Consider the following 21,988-nt stretch of genomic DNA (forward strand, 5'->3'; position numbering starts at 1 on the left):
CGGCTGCGCAGAAGCTGCGACTCTGGGGTGTTATTGCGCAACTTCCGATGGTGGCAAGATGGCGGAAGCGCCGAGAGGGTAGGCGGGAGCGGCAGGTAGTAGAGTTCAACGCCCTTAGATTTCCCCCACCATCAAAAACTCAGCAGCATCGCCCTCAGCCCTGCTCACTATGTAGGCGGCTGAGCCGGCAGTTAGGGAGCGGCTCCTGTGTTCGGGCGGAATGGCTGCGACAGCGGAACTTTTCGAGGTGGGTCCCTGTCTCGGGATGAGGCGCTGTGTTTGCTGCCCCCAGCCCCATTGTCAATGCTGGCAAACCCAGTCTGCTTCATCTCGGGCCTCCGTGCTTTCGCTAGTTAGGGAAAATGGCTGACTCCAGATGTGTTAGGCACGGAAATAAGCTTTTAATCGTTAACTGTCATTGTAAGGATCTAATGCTTTAGCTGTTGGTTGTTGTACTATGTTCAGGGACACCCATTGCACTGTGGCTAATTCAACAAAATCAGTCACTATAACTGATTCACAGGATGTCATTTGGCTCACCGTGTTTATATTGGCTCAGCTGGGAATATCTGTTCAAATCTTGCTTCCCTGCTTGTGTTCAATTCATTTTAAATGGTATAATTTGAGCACCACTTTGAGTAACCGTCTATAAAAGTGCATTCTTTTAATTTCCTGCATCTAGCTGATCCTGAATTAATGTCCTCTTTTAGTGATCCATCAGATAATGAAAGCAGCATTGTATCATTTCATCTGAAACTGCTAATTTTAAAAACCTTGATGCAACCCTTTCTATTTCAGTGAAAAACAGACTTATTAAATATTTTTCTCAACTGTAACCTCTTCTGGTATAATAGTGAATTTTAGCCATATCTTTTCTACAGTTTTAATATCCTGCCTTAAAGGGCACCTAGAATTTTAGGCAGTACTTCACTCAATACCATCCCACCGTTTTAAAGACAAAACTTAACATCTGCTCCTATTTTGCTTCCTTTTACTTTGCAGGTTTTGATTTAATTGTCTTATCAAAACTTAACATCTGTTCTGATGGTGCTACCTTCGAAAATGGCACTTCTGACATGTCTGCTTTTTCCTTAACTGAGGTTTCCCCCTCTGTGGTTGACGGGGCACTCAACTGGGTTTGACTCATTCCCGCACCCTACCCCTTCCCCTCCTTCCCAGAGCCATGACGGGGTCCCCTTTGTCCTCACTTTACATCTCATTAGCCTTAGCCTCTGCAGTCAAAGGATCATCCTCTACTGTTTCTGTCAACTCCAACATGATGTCACCATGAAGCCTCCTGTATTCACTGTTCCCAGTGCAGTCTTCTCTGCATTGGGGAGACTAAACACAGACTGGGTGACCGCTTTGCAGAACACCTTTGCTCAGTCTGCAAGCATGATGTCAACTTTCCTGTTGCTTGCCATTTAAACTCAGCATCTTGCTTTTATGCACACATGTCCATCCTTGGCCTTCTGCAATGCTCCAGAAGCCCAACTCAAACTGGAGCAGTACCTCCTCTTCTGATTAGGCATGTTACAGCCCTTAGGACTCAACATTGAGTTCAACAACTTTAGACTGTTCTCCATTTTGACCCTTTTTTAATATGCAACACACTTTATGTCCTAATGCTATTTTACCTTTATGCAACTACTAGCACCATCTACCATTAACACTTTCCCTGTATCATAACCTATGCATCTTTGTTGCAATCTCCCCTAGCTCCCACCAATCACTGACCTTCTATTCTGCTCCAATTGCTCCATCCCCTCTTGTACGGTATTATCCATAATTTTTTCTCTCTCTCTTTAGCTGTGAAGAAGAATCATATGGATTCAAAGCATTAACTTATTTTCTCTCTCCACAGATGCTGCCAGACCTGCTGAGTTTTTCCAGCATTTTCTGTTTTTCTTTCAAATTCTAGCATCCACAGTATTTTGCTTTTATTGATACAGATGGTTGGTTGAATCAGGAATGTGTCTATTCATGAAAAAGGCCAATTTTTTAGAATGGGTTTTTAGCTACTGTATTTTACAAGTTATCTTAGACCTCAGAAGTATTCTGAATTATATTAATCTGTTTGAAACAATAGTTTAATGTATGACTATTGGCTGATTAGTCACAATGCAGCTTGTATGTATTAACTTTCATATGAAATTGTAAATCTTAAATGTAATTGTATTTATATTACATGCAAGACCCAGAAGTGCCGGACCCTCGACTTATTACAGTTTATATAAGTGACTTAAATGAAGGGACAAAAAATACAGTTGTTACATTTGCTGATGATATAAAGATAGGTAGGAAAGTAAGTTGCGAAGAGGACGTATGGAGGCTACAAAGGGATATAGATGGGTTAAGTGAGTGGGCAAAAATCTAGCAATGGAGTATAGTGTGGGAAATGTGAAATTGTCCATTTTGGTAGCAGCCCGGTTTACTCCTCCATCACCTTCGATACCCTCTCCACTTCTCATGCATGCGCAGGAGATGCAGTGTTACATTCCTCACTGTCTTTAGTTAGAGTAGATTTATTCATAGAATGAAACATTACAGGTGTACATCTCTAGACTCAATTCAATTTTTAAAGTGTCGCTTTGTATAAGCTCCAGGAACCATCTGATCAATGCCCTCCAAATGTATGCACTTCAATTGATACAGTGCAACACCTGCCCTTTTACCTTCTCATCGTCCACGGTCCAAACGTTTCTTCTAAATTAAACAGCCGTTTACTTGTATTTTCAATTTTAGATACTGTATTCGCTACTCATGATGTGGTCTCTGGGATGGTAACACTTCCATTCAGTTCATAAACCTGACTTTGAGCTCCTAGTCGTCTGCCATTTTAATTCTCAGGTTGAGAACATAGAAAAACTACAGCACAAACAGTTAACTTCAGTCCTCGACCTCCAACACTGAGTGCAGCTGAATGTAAGTTTGAGGTACAGCACCTCATCTTTCAATTAGGCACCTTAGAATCTCTACAGATCATACGTAACCATTGCCCCCGTTTCATTGAGTTTTTTCGATTTTCTTTTTGGATGGCAGCTGTTGGAAATGATTTTCCCATTTACACCTCCTCACAGCACGTCTTTTGTTTCTTTACTTCTCTCACCCCCTTTTGCCTTGTACCATCATCGTTTTGGCATTTGATCTCTCCTTTCTTCCACCCCACCACTCACTTCCCATACCTCTATGCTTGCTTTAAACCTCGCACATCTGAATTTTTCCAGTTCTGTTGAGAGATCATTGAGCTGAAACTTTAGCCCTCTCTCCACAGATGTTGCCAGACCCACTTGAGTATTTCTGGCATTTTCTATTTCTGTTCAGATTTACAGCATTTTGCTTTTATTGCTTTGCTGCAGTTTCTTCCAGATAAATACCAGCTCAAACCAGTCATGTTATTCTAATATGAAGTACATGCGACTATTATATATGCAGCCTTGATCTAAGTATAAATGACCCACTTGCACATTTTTATAAATGTTCTGTTAAATAATTGCAACCATAGCCAACCTACATTTTTAACACTTATAGAGCTCGTGTTTTGTCAAACATGGCAATAGTGCCCAGGAGGTTCAGTTGGATTTTTTAAAATTGCCATAATAGAATTAGATATTCAGTGTGTACAAACATTGTGGTCTGTAATCAAAACATTTGAATTTTAATTGCCTGGAGTGGAGATCTGCATGTAGCTGTAACTACTCGGGTAGTGGCTATGCAAATCATTCATCGATTCAAGGGCTTTTATTTGTTACTACGTTGTTGTGTATAGCATTTCTTTTATTCTTTCATGGGATGTGAGCATTGTTGATAAAGTCAGCATTTGTTGCCCAATCCCAGTTGCCCCCGAGATGATGATGGTGACCTGCTTTCTTGAACTGTTACAGTCCATCTGATATAACGACACCCACTGTGCTGTTGGGTAGGGAGTTCCAGGATTTTGACTCAATTAAAGTGGAGGAACAGTGATATAGTTCCATGTCAGGGTGGTGAGTGGCTTGGAAGGGACCTTGCAGGTGGTGGTGTTTCCATGCACCTGTTGCCCTTGTCCTAGGCGGTAGAGTTCACAGTGCTTCCAAAGGGGGCTTGGTGAGTTACTGCAGTGCATCTTGTAGATAGCACACACTGCTGCCACTGTGTGCCAGGGCTGGAGGGGGTGAATGTTTATGTTGGTGGATTGGGTGCTGATCGTGAGGGTGTTGTTGGCGCCTCCAGGCAAGTGGAGAGTATTCCATGAACGGAGTGGGAATGGAGAAAAGCAGAAATCAGAAATGGAGTGGGAATGGAGGGATACAAAAGAATGGTCTAGTTGGACCAGGGAGCGGCACGGGCTTGGAGGGCCGAAGGGCCTGTTTCTGTGCTGTATTGTTCTTTGTTCTTTGTACCTACCATTATCCAGGTGCAATAATTTCTTAGCTTCCCTGTGATCCTCCCAACAATTACTTAAGATCTAAGCCTCCTGTTATTGACATCTCTACTAACAGAAATGGATCCTCTCTGTCTAGGCCCCTCAGAATTTTATACACCTCAGTTAAATCTCTCAGTTTCTCTCCATTGTATATCCAATCTTTGCTCATAGCTAAACTTCTCCAGTCCTGGCAATGTCCTCATAAATCTCCTCTGTATCCTTTTTGATGTGATCGCATCCTTCCTATGACACACCTGGAACTGTATGCAGTACTCTAAATATGATCTAGTTCTATACAGATCTAGCATAACCTTTCTGCCATTGTACTCTATGCCTCGGCCACAACGAAAGTATCTAATATACCTTCTGAGCCACCTTATCTACCTGCCCTGCTTTCTTCAGCATCCTGTGGACATGTGCATCAAGGTTCCTCTGTTTCTCTACAATTCTCAGTATCCTTCTATTTGTCATGTAATCCCTTGCCTTGCTTGCTGTCTCTAAATGCATTACCTCACACTTCTGTGGATTGAATTCCATTTGGCATTTTTTTTGCCCACCTGACCAGTCCATTAATATCTTGTCGTCTGCAGCTTTCTTCCTTTCTCTCAACCACAAGGTCAATTTTCATATTGTCCGCCAACCTCTTAACCATGTCCCCTAGATACAAATCTAAATCACTGTACACCACAAACAGCAGGGAACTCTACTCAACCCTGTGGAACCACCTTGGAAATAGCCTACAAAAATGCCATGTGACCATTACCCTTTGGTTTCTGTCGCTGAGTCGATTTTGCATATATCTTACCACTTTCCCCTGACCAGTCTGCCATATGCAACCTTTTCAAAAGCACTTTTAAAATCCATCTGGACGACATCAAATGAGCCATCCTCATTGACCTCAAAACATTTGATCATGTTAATCAACCAAAACCTCTTGCTGAATCCATGCTATCTTCCTCGATAGTCCATACCGTTCTAAATGACTGTTTTACTGTCAGTTAGAATTTTTTTTGACAATATTTCACCCATCACCAAAGTTAAGCTGACTCGCCTGTGATTATTTGGCCTTTTTTAAAAAAAAGTTTATTTATTCACAAGTGAGGCTTACGTTAACACTGCAATGAAGTTACTATGAAGTCGCCACAGGCTGGCGCTTGTTCGGTAAAATGCAACTGACCAGCACGTCTTTCAGAATGTGGGAGGAAACCCACACAGACACGGGGAGAACACGCAAACTCCACACAGACAGTGACCCAAGCCAGGAATTGAATCTGGGTCCCTGGTGCTGTGAAGCAGCAGTGCTAACCACTGTGCTACCGTGCCGCCCTCCCTTTTTAAACAATGATAAAATATTTGCTGTTTTCCAATCTTCTGGCATATAGCTGTAGCCAAAGAGAATTGGAAAATGATAGTTAGAGCCTCTACTATTTCTTCTCTTGCTTTTCTTGACCTGGGATGCATTTGATCAGGGCCTGTTGGTTATCCATTTTCCTGGATCCTGAACTGCTTAAGATTTCCTCCCTCACTATATCCCATCCAATATTTCGCACTCTGCCTTAACTACAAAATCTGCATTGTTGACCTCTTTAGTGAAGACAGCCGCAAAGTATTCCTTAAGAACCAGGCCCATGTCATGCTGCACCACAGTTGTTAACTTTTTGGTTTCAAATTGGCCTTAATATTTATTTACAAAATGTCTTTGTGTCTTCCTTGGATTTTGCTTGTCAATATGTTTGCATGCTTTCTCTTTACTTCTCCATTTCCCTTTTAATGTCACCCCTGCACTTTCTGCCTAAGTTGTGTCAACATCACAGACTAATATCCAACATCATAGTGCTAATATTAATCAGACAGGACCTGCTGATTATGGTAGCCCTGATGATTTTTGTTATTTCATGTTTTTCATCACTTGCTCAGCCAGCATTTGTTGCCCATCCCTAATTACCCTTCAACTGAATGGCTTGCTAGGCCATTGCAGAGCGCAGTTGAGAGTCAGCCACATTGCTCTGGGTCTGGAGTCACACACAGGCCAGACCAGGTAAGGATGACCGATTTCCTTCACTAAAGGGCACTGTGAACCCGATGGGTTTTTACAATTGATAGTTTCATGTTTACTGAGACTAATTTTCAATTCCAGATTTTATTAATTGAAATTAAATTCTACTTGCTGTTATGGCTGGGTTGAGCCAATGTCCCCAGAACATTAGCCTTGGCCCCTGCCTTATTAGTCCAGTGACATTACCATTACATCACAATCTCCCCCTGAAAAACTTATAAATAATCTAGATATAGATCTTGAAGATTTCAAGTGGTAGGGCTTCTGACTTTCATATGGCAGCTTGTTCCATTCTGGGACTGTCCTTGGGAAGTAGGATTGTTGAATCATTGTCTTGGAAACAAATGCTCTTTGTATTTTGCGAGGATAGCTCCCTTATGTTTTGGTATTGCCACAGGACACTTGGTGCTGTGAATTCCCACCAGCCCATTCCAAATCTTATAGAATCTTAGCTTGCTTTTCTCCCTTCTTTGCGGTAATGATTCCCATTCCAAAGCTTCGATCAAGTATGTGACACTCATGTATTTCCCATACTGATTCGTCAGAATCATGCGGCATGTCTTTGGATCAATATTTCTCTTGGCATCTGACAAAAGTTTTCATTTTTGCCTTATCCTGCTCTATAAGCTCTTTTACATCCAGCTGGTTGGGCTTGGGGGCGTGGTGGAGAAGGTAGCAGGGTGGGTTGGTATTAGGATTTGGTATTTAGATTGTTTGGTATTTTGGAGTCTCGCCCTTTTTTTCTTGGGAACATATTTACTCCAAATCAGCATTATCTCCGTGAACACTTCCTGCTGTTCTTATACTGCAGTGGTTAATGGGTATCGAAACAGAGACGATAGGAGGAGGCCATTTGGCCCTTTGAGCCTGCACTGCCATTCATTGCGATCATGGCTGATCATCCAACTCAATAGCCTAATCCTGCTTTTTCTCCATAACCTTTCATCCCATTCGCTCCAAGTGCTATGTCCAGCTGCCTCTTGAATACATTCAATGTTTTGGCATCAAGTACTTCCTGTGGTAATGAATTCCATAGGTTCACCAATCTTTGGGTGAAGAAAATGTTTCCCCACCTCCGTCCTAAATGGTCTACCCTGAATCCTAAGATTGTGACCCCTAATTCTGGACACTCTCTCTCTCTCTCTCTCTCTCTCTCTCTCCCCCCCCCCCCCCCCCCCCAACCATCGGGAATATCCTCCCTGCATCTACCCTGTCTAGTCCTGTTAGGTTTATAAGTCTCTATGAGATCCCCCCTCATTCGTCTGAACTCTAGTGAAAACAATCCTAACCTAGTCAATCTCTCCTCATACATCAGTCCTGCCATCCCCGGAATCAGCCTGGTAAACCTCCACTGTACTTCCTCGAGAGCGAGATCATCCTTCCTCAGAAAAGGAGACCAAAACTGCACACAATAGTCTAGGTGTGGCCTCAAGGTCCTGTATAATTGCTACAAAACATCCCTGCTCCTGTACTCGAAACCTCTTGCAATGAGGGCCAACATGCCATTTGCCTTCTTTACTGCCTGCTGCACCTGCACGCTTGCCTTCAGTGACGGTACACAAGGACAACCAGGTCCCACTGCAGACTCCCCTCTCCCAGTTTACAGCCATCCAAGTCGTAATCTGCCGCCTTGTTTCTGCTTCCAAAGTGAAAAACCTCATTTATCCAAATTATACTGCATCTGCCATTGATTTGCCCACTCACCCAACCTGTCCAGATCATTCTGAAGGATCTCTGCATCCTTATCACAGTTCACCCTCCCACCCAACTTGGTATCATCTGCAAACTTTGAGATGTTACATTTTGTTCCCTCATCCAAATCCTTAATATATTGTGAATAGCTGGGGTCCCAGCACCGATCCCTGTGGCACCCACTAGTTACTGCCTGCCAATTTGAAAAACACCCATTAATTCCTACTCTGTTTCCTCTCTGCCAACCAGTTTTCTATCCATCTCAATACATTTCCTCCAATCCCATGTGCTTTAATCTTGCACGATAATCTCTTATGCAAGACTTTGTCAAACGCTTTCTGAAAGTCCAAATATACCACATCGACTGGCTCCCCCTTGTCAACTCTACTAGTTATATCTTCAAAGAATTCCAACAGATTTGTCAAGTATGATTTCCCCTTCATAAATCCATGTTGACTCTGTCTGATCCTGCCACTGCTTCTAAATGCTCTGATATAACGTCCTTGATAATGGATTCGAGAATTCTCCCCACTACCGATGTTAAATTTACTTCTCTATAATTCCCTGTTTTCTCTCTACCTCCCTTTTTGAATATTGGAGTGACATTAGTTACCTTCTAATCTGCAGGGACTGTTCCAGAGTCTATGGAATCCTGCAAGATGACCACCAATGCATCCACTATTTCTAGAGCCACTTCCTTAAGTACTCTGGGATGTAGATTATCGGGCCCTGGGGATTTATCGGCCTTCAATGCCATCAATTTTCCCAGCACCATTTCTCAACTAATATTGATCTCCCTCAGTTCTTCCCTCTCACTAAATCTTGCATTCTCCAACATTTCTGACATCTGATTTGTGTCCTCTTGTGAAGACAGAACCAAAGTATGTATTCAGTTGCTTGGCTATTTCTTTGTCCCCTATTATACATTCCCCCCCCATTTCTGTCTGTAGGAGATCTACATTTGTCTTCACCAACCTCTTTCTCTTCATGTATCTATAGAAACTCTTAGTGTCAGTCTTTATGTTCCCTGCAAGCTTACTTTCGTACTGTGTTTTCCCCTTCTTAAATCAATCCCTTGGTCCTCCTTTGCTGAATTCTAAACTGCTCCCAATCCTCAGACCTCTTATTTTTCTTGGCCAATCTGTATGCTTCTTCCTTAATCGGCTAGTCTCTCTAATTTCCTTTGTAAGCCATGGATAGGCTCTCTTACCCATTTTGCTTTTGTGCCAGACAGGAATAAACAGTTGCTGCAGATCCTCCATGCGTTCCTTGAATGTTTGCCATTGCCTATCCACTGTCATCCTTTTAAGTAACTCTCCCCAATCTATCAAGGCCAATTCATTTCTTATATCCTCATAGTTTCCTTTATTAAGAGTCAGCACCCTAGTCTCCGAATCAACTACTTCACACTCCATCTTGATAAATTCTATCATGTTACCGTCGCTGATCCCCAAGGGGTCTCGTATAGCTAGATTGGCAATGAGTACCCAGTCTAAGATGACCTGCTCTCTGGTTGGTTCCTCCACATATTGGTCAAGAAAACCAGCCCATATACATTCCAGGAATTCCTCCTCGATGGCATTATGGCTAATTTGATTTGCCCAATCTATGTGCAGATTAAAATCACCCATGATCACCAATATTCCCGTATCACATGCATCTCTACTTTCGTGTTTAATGCCATTCCCAACATCACTGCAGTTTGGGGGTCTGTATATGATGCCTACTAATGTTTTTTGCCCGTTGGTATTTCTCAACTCTACCCATACAGATTCCACGTTGTCAGAGCTAATATCCTTTCTCACTAATTTCCTCTTTAACCAGCAGTGCCACTCCACCACCTTTTCCTTTATGCCTGTCCTTCCTAAATATTGAATATCCTGGGATATTCAATTCCCACCCCTGGTTACCCTGCAGCCATGCCTCCGTAATCCCAATTATATCGTACCCGTTTACATCTATCTGCGCGATTAGTTCATCCACTTTATTGCAAATGCTCTGTGCATTAAGGCACAGAGTCTTTAAGCTTGTCTTTTCAACATCGTTTGCCTTGCTCCCAATTTTTTTCTCTACAGCGCTGTTTGAACTTTGTCCTTGGTTTCTCTACTTTGTCCTTGGTTTCTCTTGGCTTTTCAGGTCAACAAGAAATGAGTAATAAATGTGTTCCTGCCATAACCCCACGAAGCTTTCAAAAATTCAGTGTAATGACTTGAGTAGGCAGTGATTACATACCAGCTACCCCCAAATTCTGATACCAGAATAAAGTAAAAAGTGATTTTAAGAGAAAAATTAGACCTCCATTCACCTCTTATTTAAAAGCTGCTATTGTAACTCCTCCTAAGTACAACATTGACAAATAATTTTAAGTTATATGATCAAGTTCTAGCAAGGAGCATGAACTATAAGCCACACTGACACCTAAAGGTAAACAAGCTAATTTTTAATAGTTCTGAAATCTTTTGCAATTTGTTGTTGTTGTTTGAATTTAATCGCAGCTTTGGGGGAAGGAACTGGTGCTGTGAAATTATGTTTCATATACTAGACTTGTTATTTAGCAGCTCTGGTAAATAGTAGCATTCTTAGCTGTGTGCAACTAGCTGTCAAAAAAAATCAAATGCCTGATTTCAGTTCACACCTGCATAGACAAAAACTGAAAATGCTGGAAAAATTCACAGTTCAGGCGGCATCTGTGGAGAGTGAAATAGGTATCAACCTGAAATGTTAATTCTATTATCAGAACTGGAGCAAGTTAGTGTTGTGACAGGATCAAAACAAGTACACAAGCAGGAGAAGTGTGGGGAAGATGGGGCAAGAGCCCTTGTCTTCATTGGAGATGCCGTATTGATGTATGTTTTACACTGATTTTATAGCACAGAATAGCCAGCTGAAGATCATGTCATTAAAGTTGGCCTCAAAACAACAGTAAATTTTGGTGTAATTTCTGTGCATGTGATCCAAAATATTTTGGCCAGAGTTTTACATTGTCAACTTTCAATAAATAATAAATGTTTATTTTATGTACGTAATGCAGTGTGACTTGTGTTCAGATTCAGCAAGGTTACATAAAGACTTGGTGTGAAATCATATTGGGCATTGCTAACTTCATTGCTAAACTTCTGTTTTCCTTTCATATTTTTGTAGGTTAAACTTGAATGAAAGTACAAAATAGCTTGCACGTATAATTATGCATATACTTATGTGAAATGATAACATACAACATCTATTGTTATGCTGAATTAGGATAATGTTAATTGAAAAGAGCTCAAATAATTTATGTAAGATCACTGGGGCAGACATTTTCACCTACACAAAAGATTCATTGAATTGAAAGTAACATGCTCTTGCCTACAAAAATTGGGTTAACTAATTAATGCATAAGTATATATTTTAGTTCTGGAATTTCATCTATAAACCTGTTCACATCTTTATCTCTCGTTACTCCTTTAAGAAGCTCCTTCAAACCAGTCTCTTTGGCCAAATTTTTGGTCACCTCTCTTAATGTCCCTATGTAGCTTGGGGTCAAATTTTATACTAATAACACTCCTTTGAAGCACCTTGGGTCATTTTGCTACATTAAAGGCCCTGCATAAATGCATGTTACTGTTGTGTAAAAAGGACCTTATTCACTGATCTCTCTTGAGGTAACCTCTCTTGTTAACAGGATAATATTGCATTGATAGAAATTAATTATGGATAATGTGTCAATACTGTTGTATACTGGAAAGTCTCAATGCTTTGCCCAAGGTTTTATTGGGTGCACTCTCAATTTCTCCTAATTAGCGATGCCATAATTATTTTATTAATGCATATTGTATGTGCTCGGCACTTTAGATGTGAATTTCTAGTGGTTAATTTTTATTTTGTTTCCAGGAACCTTTTGATGTTGATGAGTATATTGAACGTCTAGCATGGAGGACACCTGGTGGAGGTTCCAAAGGTGGAGCAGAAGCCTTTGATCCAAAAAGGTGCTGGATTTTAATGAAAGTTTTTATTTTAAGTCCAACGTTTAAGCTGTTGCAGGAATGGTGTACTTAGTGTGGTGCAGTTAGAGAAATAGATAAATTTATAATTAATATTCTAGTCCAGTGGAATTATTTTTGTTCCTGGGGCGCATGAAGTAGAGAGCTTTAACTTATTAAATGACAAGCTGAGATACAGTGGAGTATTTGATACCCTTGTGCTTCTTATATCATTGCCATTTGCAGCCCAAGACTTTTCTGGTTTGACTGGTTCAAATTTCGCACCTTCGCCGAGCACAGCCCAGGCATTCTTCCCCACATAGCCAATCCCAATTCAACTTAACATCACTCCTTAAAATACTTTTTCCCATTCATTATTGATTTCATTGCTCTCAGCACTTTATTCAACTTTTTCAAAATGGAAAAACCTTTTGTGCCTTTCCTATTGCCCCCACTTTTAGATCAAATTAAACTTAATAACCTTCCCTTGTTTACTTATGAAACCTTTGAAAGCTGTAGAAGTCTTTTACTCCCCTTTGAAATTTAACAGCTGATCACACCAAGTCCATCGCTATCTCCCAATGCAAATTTCTGAACTTTACTTATGTACTTATAAAACCGTTTGATCACAGCTTCATTACAAATGCATGCATTTAGCACCACTTCCTTTTGTATCTCTCAATTCTTCAGGAAAACTGACTCAATTAAGCTTTGCCCAGCTTAATTAAATCATTTACACACACAACCTTCTTTACAAAATAGCACAATATTCCCCCAAAATTTTTTTTAAAGTAACAGCTATCCTCACACTATTTAAGAAATGTTTTGTCTTTCTGTTTTTTCTACCAAAGTGGATAACTTCACACTTGAGCACATTGTATTTCATGTGCCATATCTTTGCCCATTCGCCTAAACCTATCCAAGTCCCATTGAAGCTTCCTTGCATCCTCCTGACAACTTGCATTCCCATCTAGTTTTGCGTCAGCAAATTTGGAAATATTGAATTTGATGCCCATCCCCAAATCATTTGCAGAGTTTGGGAACAGCTGTGGCCGCAGCACTGATCCTTGTGGTACCCCACTCATAATAGCCTGCCATCCTGTGAATTACTTGTTTATTCCTTCTGTTATGTCTTTTAACCAATTCTCCATCAATAGCAGTGTGTTACCCCCAAGCCCATGTGCTCCAATTTTGTTCACTGACTTCCTATATGACACCTTATCAAAAACCTTCTGAAAATACAAATACACCACACTCACTGATTCTCCTTTAATCTATGCTACAAGTACTATCCTAAAAACACTCCCAACAAGTTTGCCAACCACGATTTCCCTTTCATAAATCCAAATTGACTCTAGCCTAATCATATCATTATTTTCTAATTGTCTCGTTAACATTTTCCCAGCTACTGATACCAAACAAATAGGTTGTCTGTTTTCCCTCTCCCTCCCTCCCTCAAATAGTTGGGTTACATTCCAGTTTGCAGGAATCTTTCCAGATTATGTAGAATTTTGAAAGATAACTACCAATGCACCCATTATCTCCATATGCATCTCCTTCAATGCCCAGGGATGTATCTCATTAGTTCCAGGGGATTTCTGAAACTTCAATCAAATTAATCTTTTTTGAGTAATAGCTCTATTAATAATTTCTTACAGTTCTTCATTTTCACAAGCCCCTTTCTTCCCCAGTATCTCTGGGAGATTTTCTGTATCTTCCTCTTGTAAAGACATAAAGTAATTGTTTAGTTTCTGCCTGTAATGCAACATATTTGTCCTTGCTAATCATTTGTTTCTTCTGTACTAAAGCTTTTACAGTCTGCCAGTATGTTTTGCGCTAGCTTGCATTCATATTCTTTTTCCTATATCGGTTTCTTAGTCTTCCTATGCTGGATTCAAAATTGCTCCCAATCCTTGGGATTACCACTTTTACTGGCATCCTTATAAACCACTTTTCTTGATCTAATGCAATCTTTAACTTTTGTTAGCCATTGACAGCCACTGCTGTCTTCTGTCAAACATTTTTGTGTATTTTCCGAATCTACCATAGCCAAATTACCCCCCATCCCTTCACAATTTAAGACCATGGTCTCAAATCTCAGATTTAAGACCATGGATGGGATTTTACAGCCTTGCTCAGAGCAAGACCGGAAATTCCCGCCCGCGGTCAAAGGACATTTCCATTGTCCGCCCCTTATCCGCTCTGATTCCGTGGCGGGCGGGGTGGTAGAATTCCGGCGTATGTTTCAGAATTAACTATATCACTTTCAAACTTTGTGTAAAATTCTCGTGTTATGGTCACTATTTCCTGAAGGCTTTTTTATTCCAAGGTTGTTAATTAGTCTTTTCACATTACATAAATCTAAAATAACCCAATTCCTGGTTGGTTCAACGTACTGCTCCAGAAACCCATCTTGTGTACACTCCAGGAATTCTCCTTCAGAGCATTAGTGCTAATTAGATTTCCGCAGTCTACAGGTAAATTGTAGTCGCCCATTATTACTATATTACACACGTTACATGCAGCTCTAATTTCTTGTTTTATGTTTTGCCCAATGTTGCCATTACCGTTTGGTGGCCTATAAACAACTCCCGCAAATGTTTGCTGCCCCTTGCTGTTGCTTAGCGCCATCTAAACTGATTCTACATCTTGATCCTTCAATCTAAGAACCTTTCTCATCAATTAACTGATCTTGTCCCTTATTAACAGAATTACCCCTCTTCCTTTCCCTTTTTGCCTATCCTTTCTAAATGATGAATATCTTTGAATATTCAGTTCCCAGTCATGGTCACCCTGTAACCACATCTCGAATGGCAATTAAATCATATCACTTACCGCTATTTGTGCCTTCCAGTCATCTAGCTTGTTGCGAATGCTGTATGCATTCAGATCCAGTACCCTTAACTTTGTCTTTTTAATGTTATTTTGTATTCTGATCCTATTTGATGCTTGCCTTTGCTTCATCTGTCTTTCAATTTTGCCTCCTATTTTCCTACATCCTGTTACCAGTTTTGCTTCCCTCCAATCTGAGCTCCCTGTCCAGTTCCCATCCTCCTGCCAATTTAGTTTAAACCCTCCCCAACAGCAGTATCTCCCTGGGAAGACGTTAGTCCTGGTCCTACGAAGGTGCAACCCGTCCATCTTATAAAGGTCTTGCCTGCGCCAGAACTGGTCCCAATGCCTCAGAAATCTGGTGTCCTCATCCTACACCAATTCTCTAGCCACATGTTCAATCCTCCCATTACTGTGTTCACTTGCATGTGGCACTGGGAATAATCCTGAGATTACTGTTCTTAAGGTCCAGCTTGTTAATTTCTTGCCTAAAACCTTAAAATCTGCTTTCATGATATTGTCCCATGTCCTACTTCTATTGTCGGTACCTCTGTAGACCACAACCTCTGGATGTTCACCCTCCCTTGGGAGAATGCCCTGTAATCACTTAGAGATGTCCTTGGCCCAGGCACCAGGGAAGCAACATATTCTTGAGTCACGTCTATGGCCACAGAAGCACCTGCCTATCACCTACCGAATTACCTATGACTATTGCTTTTCTGCACTTCTTTCTCTCCTCCTGTGCAGCTGACTCACACATGGTGCCACTGACTTGGCCCTTGCTGCACTCCTCTGAGGAATGATAATCTTCACCAATATCCAAAATGGAAAACCAGTTAGTAGCAAGATCGACTTGGGGACTCTTGCAATACCTGCCTGGCTCTCTTAGATAGCCTGGCAGTCACCCATTCACTCTCTGCCTGCATGCCCCTCGCCTGCATTGTAACCACCTTCCTAAATGTGCTATTCAGCGATTCCTCAGCCTTGCAGATGCACAATAGTGACTCCAGCTGCCACTCGAGTTCCGAAACCCGAAGCCCAAGCTTTTGCAGCAGGTGACACTTCCTGTAGATGTATCCATGATGTCCCACTTGCAACAGGGTGCACGTTTCGCTTGGCTGAGCTGCTCTGCCATACTTTAATATAAAACTATTTATTATATGGCGAATAACTTGCCAGTTATTCAGCTTCTTTCCTTGTACTGAATTGAGAACCAAATACTGAAGACAGGAAAAGGTAGAAAAAGAATGGAGCACCTCCTTCTCTTCACCAAACTCCGTCACCACCAAGTTCCCAGCTGCTTACTCTATCCAAGCTGCACTCTTATTTCTAGTTTTTAATAAATTAGCTCATTTGAGTTTCATAAAACACTGAGACTGTTCTTTGCGTGGACAAACTAGATAGATTATTGATCAACATGGGGGTGAAAGGTCATTGCAGGTAGTGTTAGGGTACCAGAGCAGAAATCCCAAAGTATGTTATGAAGCCCCACTAGACCCCAACAATTTTTTTATTTTGGCATTAGTGTGAGGATAAGGTGTTTCACTTCAGATGTAATTCTATTGACACACTAGGAAGCTTTTATCAAAACAATACAGTTTAACTATAACAAATGAATTAGCTGAACTTAAACATGGCAAGTTACAATTCTTAAATGATAACTTATCTCTGATGGTTTCAAGTCAAGCAATATTCCTCTTATAGACTTAAACTCCTCTTCAAAATCAGTTAACAACATACAGGCTTGCGTGCTTGGGCTTGTTAATTTCCCTAGAGCCTTTTGAACACCTCTGGAGAGAGAGAGAGAGACACACAGTCTTCTGACAGGCCCAAACAGCAACCTCCAGAGAGAGAGAGAGAAAGAAAGATACCTCTTGCTGCTTTCAGAACCAGGCAGAAACTGCTCTTGATTTTAAAACGCTGTCTCTCCTACAGGCCTGGCTCTGCCCATTAACACATGGCTGTCTCTGTCAGTCAACCTGAACAAAACCCCACTCTGAAACCCCAGAAGGAAAACCAAATAAACAAATACATTAGTAAAACAAACACTAAACTAGCTAAAACCAATTATCCCCCTGTACTCTCAACATGGAGCTACCAAGATAAAAACCCAAAATGTAACATAATTGCCAGCATACAAATTAGGAGCAAGAGTAGGCCATTCAGCCTACCCCCTAGCCTGTTCCCCCATACAATAGGTTCATGGATGATCTATCTGATTGTAACTTCAACCCAACATTCCTGCCTACTCGGATGATATTGTGCCTTTAAGAAATGTATTTATATCATTTTTCTTGTGAGGGGTATATTTAAAACTCAGCTCTCCACTATAAGTGTGAGGTTGTCCATTTTGGCAGAAAAAATAGAAAGGCGAATTATTACTTAAATAGAAAACAGATTGAAAATGCTTCTGGGCACAGTATGCAGATGCAGCATGTAATAAAAAAGGCAAATGGGATGTTGGCATTTATTGCAAAAGAACTGGAATATAAAAGTAGAGAAGTGTTGTCCCAATTGATAGGGTATTGGTGAGACCACATCTGGAGTATTGTGTCCAGTTTTGGTCTCCTTATTTGAGGAAGGGAGTGGTGGCATTGGAGGCAGTTCAGAGGAGATTCACTAGATTGATTCCGGGGATGAAGTGGTTGACATATGAGGAGGGATTAAACAGTTTGGGGTTTACTCGCTGGAGTTTAGAAGGATGAGGGGGGATCCGATCGAGGTATATAAAATTTTTAAAGGGATTGATAAAGTAAATGTAGACCAAATGTTTCCTCTTATGGGGCAATCTAGAACAAGAGGCCACAGGTATAGGTTGAGAGGCAGTGGATTTAAAACCGAGATGAGGAGGAACTACTTCTCGCAGTGGATGGTGAATTTGTGGAACTCACTGCCCCATAGCGCAGTGGAGCCTGAATCGTTGAATAGTTTCAAGAAGGGGATAGATATATTTCTAATAACAGAAGGAAAGAGGAATATGGAGAACGGGTGGGAAGGTGGATTTGAGACCAGGCAGAGATCAACCATGATCTGATTGAATGGTGGAGCAGGCTCGAGGGGCTGAGTGGCCTAATCCTGCTCCTAATGTTTATGTTTGTAATTTTTTTTTCTTACTACAGATACATTGACCATTGTTTTCCAGACTATTTTCATAGTTATATTCTAGCTCACTATATCCTAACAATACTCTTAGTCCTAACGTTGAAATATAATTCGTGGTGTGCCCAGCTGATGAAAAGCGAAACTGTTTCAGATTATTTCAGCTGTTTTTTTTATGGAATGTGGGCACCACTGACGAAGCTCGCATTTGTTGCCCATCCCTAACTGCCCTTGAATTGCATGTGTTGATATGCCATTTCAGAGGGCAATTAAGCGTCAACCACATTGCTGTGGATCTAGAGTCACATGTTGGCCAGGCCAGGTAAGGATGGCAGATTCCCTTCCCTGAAGCACAGTAACAAACAGATTTTTATGACAATTGATACTTTTGTGGTCATTTACTGTGCTTAACTTTATATTTCAGCTTTATTAAGTGAATTTAAATTCCACCAGCTGTCGTAGTGGGATTTGAACCAATGTCACCAGAGCATTAGATTGGGCCTCTGGATTGCAGAATAGCAAAAAATAACACGATAGTAGAACTTAAGCTTGATTTGCCAAACAATTTTAAGCATCAATAGACTAAACTCACTTTTCCACAATATTTGTTAAGTGTGACAGATTTTTTTGTTGCACCAAACTAAGATTATAATTTCCATATAAACTAGATTGTTAATTTTCATATTTCCAATGATGGAAGTTATCTGGCTGAAGTAATTTTCTTGGAGACTTCAGGTAAATTCACTGTGGAGGCTCCATGTAGGTTCACTGAATTGAACTGCCAGTCAAGCATAGTTGAACAAATCTGTTTGAAGTATATCTGTGACCTTTTGCCCTCTCAAAGGTCACAGAATAGGCAAGCAGTATCTGGAATGGGTAGAAGAGAGAAGGGAGAACGCTCATCTTTGCCTGACAGTGATTCATGGTGGTTTCATCTGGTTAGATTATTTATGCTGAGGAGGGGGTAGAGTGGAAAAAAGAGAATTCCTTTTATACAAGATGGCAAATTCCAGTGTACAGGTACTTTGAGGATCCAAAGGATGTCCTTGATCACAACAAGGTGTGAAAAATCCTGTTAGAGGGCATGCCTTCTATTTTAGTGTGGTTGAGTGTAACTGAGAGTTGTCCAAATTTTTTTATGTTTTAGAAGATATTAAGGGAAGAGGTGGTTGTTTGTTACACGTAGCATGTCATTTGGATGCAGAATGACTTGTCTTTCTTCTCTCTGTCATGGATGCTTTGGTTGACTTGTTGGAAGTTCTGTGACCAGGGCAAACAGAAGTGAAATGGGGATAACCTTGCCTGGGCCTATTCTATAGTAATAATAGAAGAGAGCTGTGAACATTGACATGCACAGTTCATGTGGGATGTGAATTCTTTCCCGAGGAAGAATTTCTGATTGTTTATTGAATATATGTTCCACAGCCAAGGCGGGCGTAGGTAGGTGTGTTATTGCTGTGCTGCATGATATTGAATAGCCACCTAGTGTTTTTCCACAAGAGATGCCTGTTTGGGCTATGTAGTCAAGCCTGGAATTAACTGCATGTATACTGGAAACTAAGATTTTGACCAGTATTTCATACTTTATTGAGGAAAAATATAATTCTACTCTGTGTCCACCTTTGTTTCCATTTTTCTCTTGGTTGATACCCTGGGGTAAATTGGGTGCTTGGCAGTGATGTAGAGTTGTTCATTTCATTTACAAAGCTGAACTCCAGAGGTGAGGGTGACTGCCCTTGATATCAAGTTAGCATTTAACCCATTGTGGCATCAAAGGGCACCAGCAATACTAAAGTCAATGGGAAGTAAGGTAAAAATTCCACTGGCTGGAGTCGTACTTAGCAGAAAGAAAGATGGTTGTGGTTGTTGGAAGTCAATCATCTCAGTCCCAGGGCATCACTTCAGGAGTTCCTCAGGGTAGTGTCCTCGGCCCTACTATCTTTAACTGCTTCATCAATGACCATCCCTCCATCGTAAGATCAGAAGTGGGGATGTTCACCTGTTCACTTGATGATTGCACAATGTTCACCATTTACAATTCCTCAGAAACTGGCTGATCCTATATGCAGCAAGTACTGGGCAGCATTCAAGCTTGAGCTGATAAGCGGCAAGTAATATTTATGTTGCACAAGTGCCAAGCAGTGACTGTCTCCATCAAGAGAGAATCTTAACCAACTTCCCATGACATTCAGTGGCATTACTATCACTGAATCCCCCACTATCATGGGGTACCATTGACCAGAAATCAAACTGAACTGGCCATCTAAATACTGTGGTTACAAGAATAAATCAGATGTTGGGAATTCTGTGGTGAGTAACTCGCCTCCCGTTTCTCCAAAGCCTGTCTAACAAGGCACAAGTCAGGAGTGTGATGAAATACTCTCCATTACCTGGATGACTACAGCTCCAACAACACTTGAGAAACTTGGCACCATTTGGGACAAAGCCGGCCACTTGATCAACCTACCATTCAGCAACATTCACTTCCTCTATCACCAGCTCACAGTGGCTGCAGAGTGTTCCATATGCAAGATGCACTGCAACAACTTGCCTAGCCTCCTTCGACAGCACCTTCCAAACTTGTGGCTTCTACCACCTAGAAGGACAAGGATAGCAGATGTATGGGAACACCACCAACTGCAAATTCACCTCTGAGCTACATGCCATCTTGACTTGGAACCATATCACCATTCCTTCATTGTCGCTAGATCAAAATCCTGAATCTCCCTTTCTAACAGCACTGAACACTATGGGTGTACCTACACCAGATAGACTGCAGTGACTTGAGAAGACAGCTCAGCACCAGCACCTTGAAGACCATTAGGAATGGTTATCAAATACGGCATTGACTGTGATACCCATATCCCAATAAAGAATCAAGAAAATCTTCCCATGTGCCTACACAGACTCCAGGCTGCTGTGAATCCACGTGCCTTTTGTGATCAGTGTCCAATGTCAGATCCACTCTCTCATCTGTGGCTGGGAGATACCTGAAGATATCTGGATGAACAGAATGGGCTTTTTCCCAGGATGACAGCTAATATATGTTAGAGCAACACCTGTGTGTACATCTTTTATAAGGTCTCATTGTAGAAGAGTAACTGGGCCTTGTTCCTGCAAACTGAGCATGGTGACCCTTTTAATTTCTGCATAGGTGTTCTGACTGGGAAGCTCATTGACTATTACCTTTGTGTTTTGAATGACTACTACAGCACTTTTGTTGAGCTTTCTACTTTTTATTTTCCTAATCCCTCACCTCCCCAAATTGAGATTAGATCGGTTTATTCTATCTGTCCTTAGAATCTCATTTCACTGGGTGATTCAAAATGCATTGGTGTGTGGACAGTATCAGAGGTCAAAGGAAAAAATTATGGAGATGGTCTAGCGGAAAGAAAGGAGAATTTGAAATGATGTTTAGACAGCAGTAAATAATTAGGATTTTAAAGAAGAAATGGTTGCAGGGGTGGAGGTTTATTGTTGATGTTTCAGCAGGAAGGGGGAGAGACAGATGTGTGATTTGGTGATATTGACTGATCTGGCACTGCTATTGTTTAGTTGAGGGAGATCATGGATAGTGTCACCGAGCAGGACAGTTTCAGTAAGGAACTTAATTTTACCACTTTTGAGCCAACTTTCAGCCAGGGCCATGATATTGATGCATTTGTCCATATTAAGGTTATGAAAATGTGGAGAGAAGCAGCAATTGTTGATATGGTGGTATAAAACTAGTATGTGAACATATTGAATGAATATACTTTTATGCAACAGGCTTTTGGAAGAATTCGTGAATCATATTGAGGAGCTGAAGATGCTGGATGAACGCATCCAAAGGAGAGTGGAGAAACTGGAACAGCAGTGCCAGAAAGAAGCGAAGGAGTTTGCTAAAAAGGTCCAAGAATTACAGAAGAGCAATCAGGTCAGTAAAGTATCTCTGGAATATTGTGT

The 21,988-nt window shown here is 41.1% G+C and overlaps 1 protein-coding gene across 2 annotated transcripts in view; it reads left to right on the forward strand.

The window, feature by feature from the left end:
* The first annotated feature begins 24 nt into the window (after nt 1–24).
* The window catches only part of exoc5 (exocyst complex component 5), a 73,643-nt gene continuing 51,679 nt past the window's right edge, over nt 25–21,988 (forward strand). For both annotated transcript variants that reach the window (XM_078233862.1, XM_078233863.1), the window contains exons 1-3: nt 25–247; nt 12,024–12,118; nt 21,812–21,959. In XM_078233862.1, coding sequence (XP_078089988.1) covers nt 221–247; nt 12,024–12,118; nt 21,812–21,959 — 270 coding nt within the window. In that variant the 5' untranslated portion in view covers nt 25–220. The remainder of the gene's footprint in view (nt 248–12,023; nt 12,119–21,811; nt 21,960–21,988) is intronic.

This window comes from Mustelus asterias, chromosome 18, assembly GCF_964213995.1.
Source record: "Mustelus asterias chromosome 18, sMusAst1.hap1.1, whole genome shotgun sequence".
Lineage (NCBI taxonomy): Eukaryota > Metazoa > Chordata > Chondrichthyes > Carcharhiniformes > Triakidae > Mustelus > Mustelus asterias.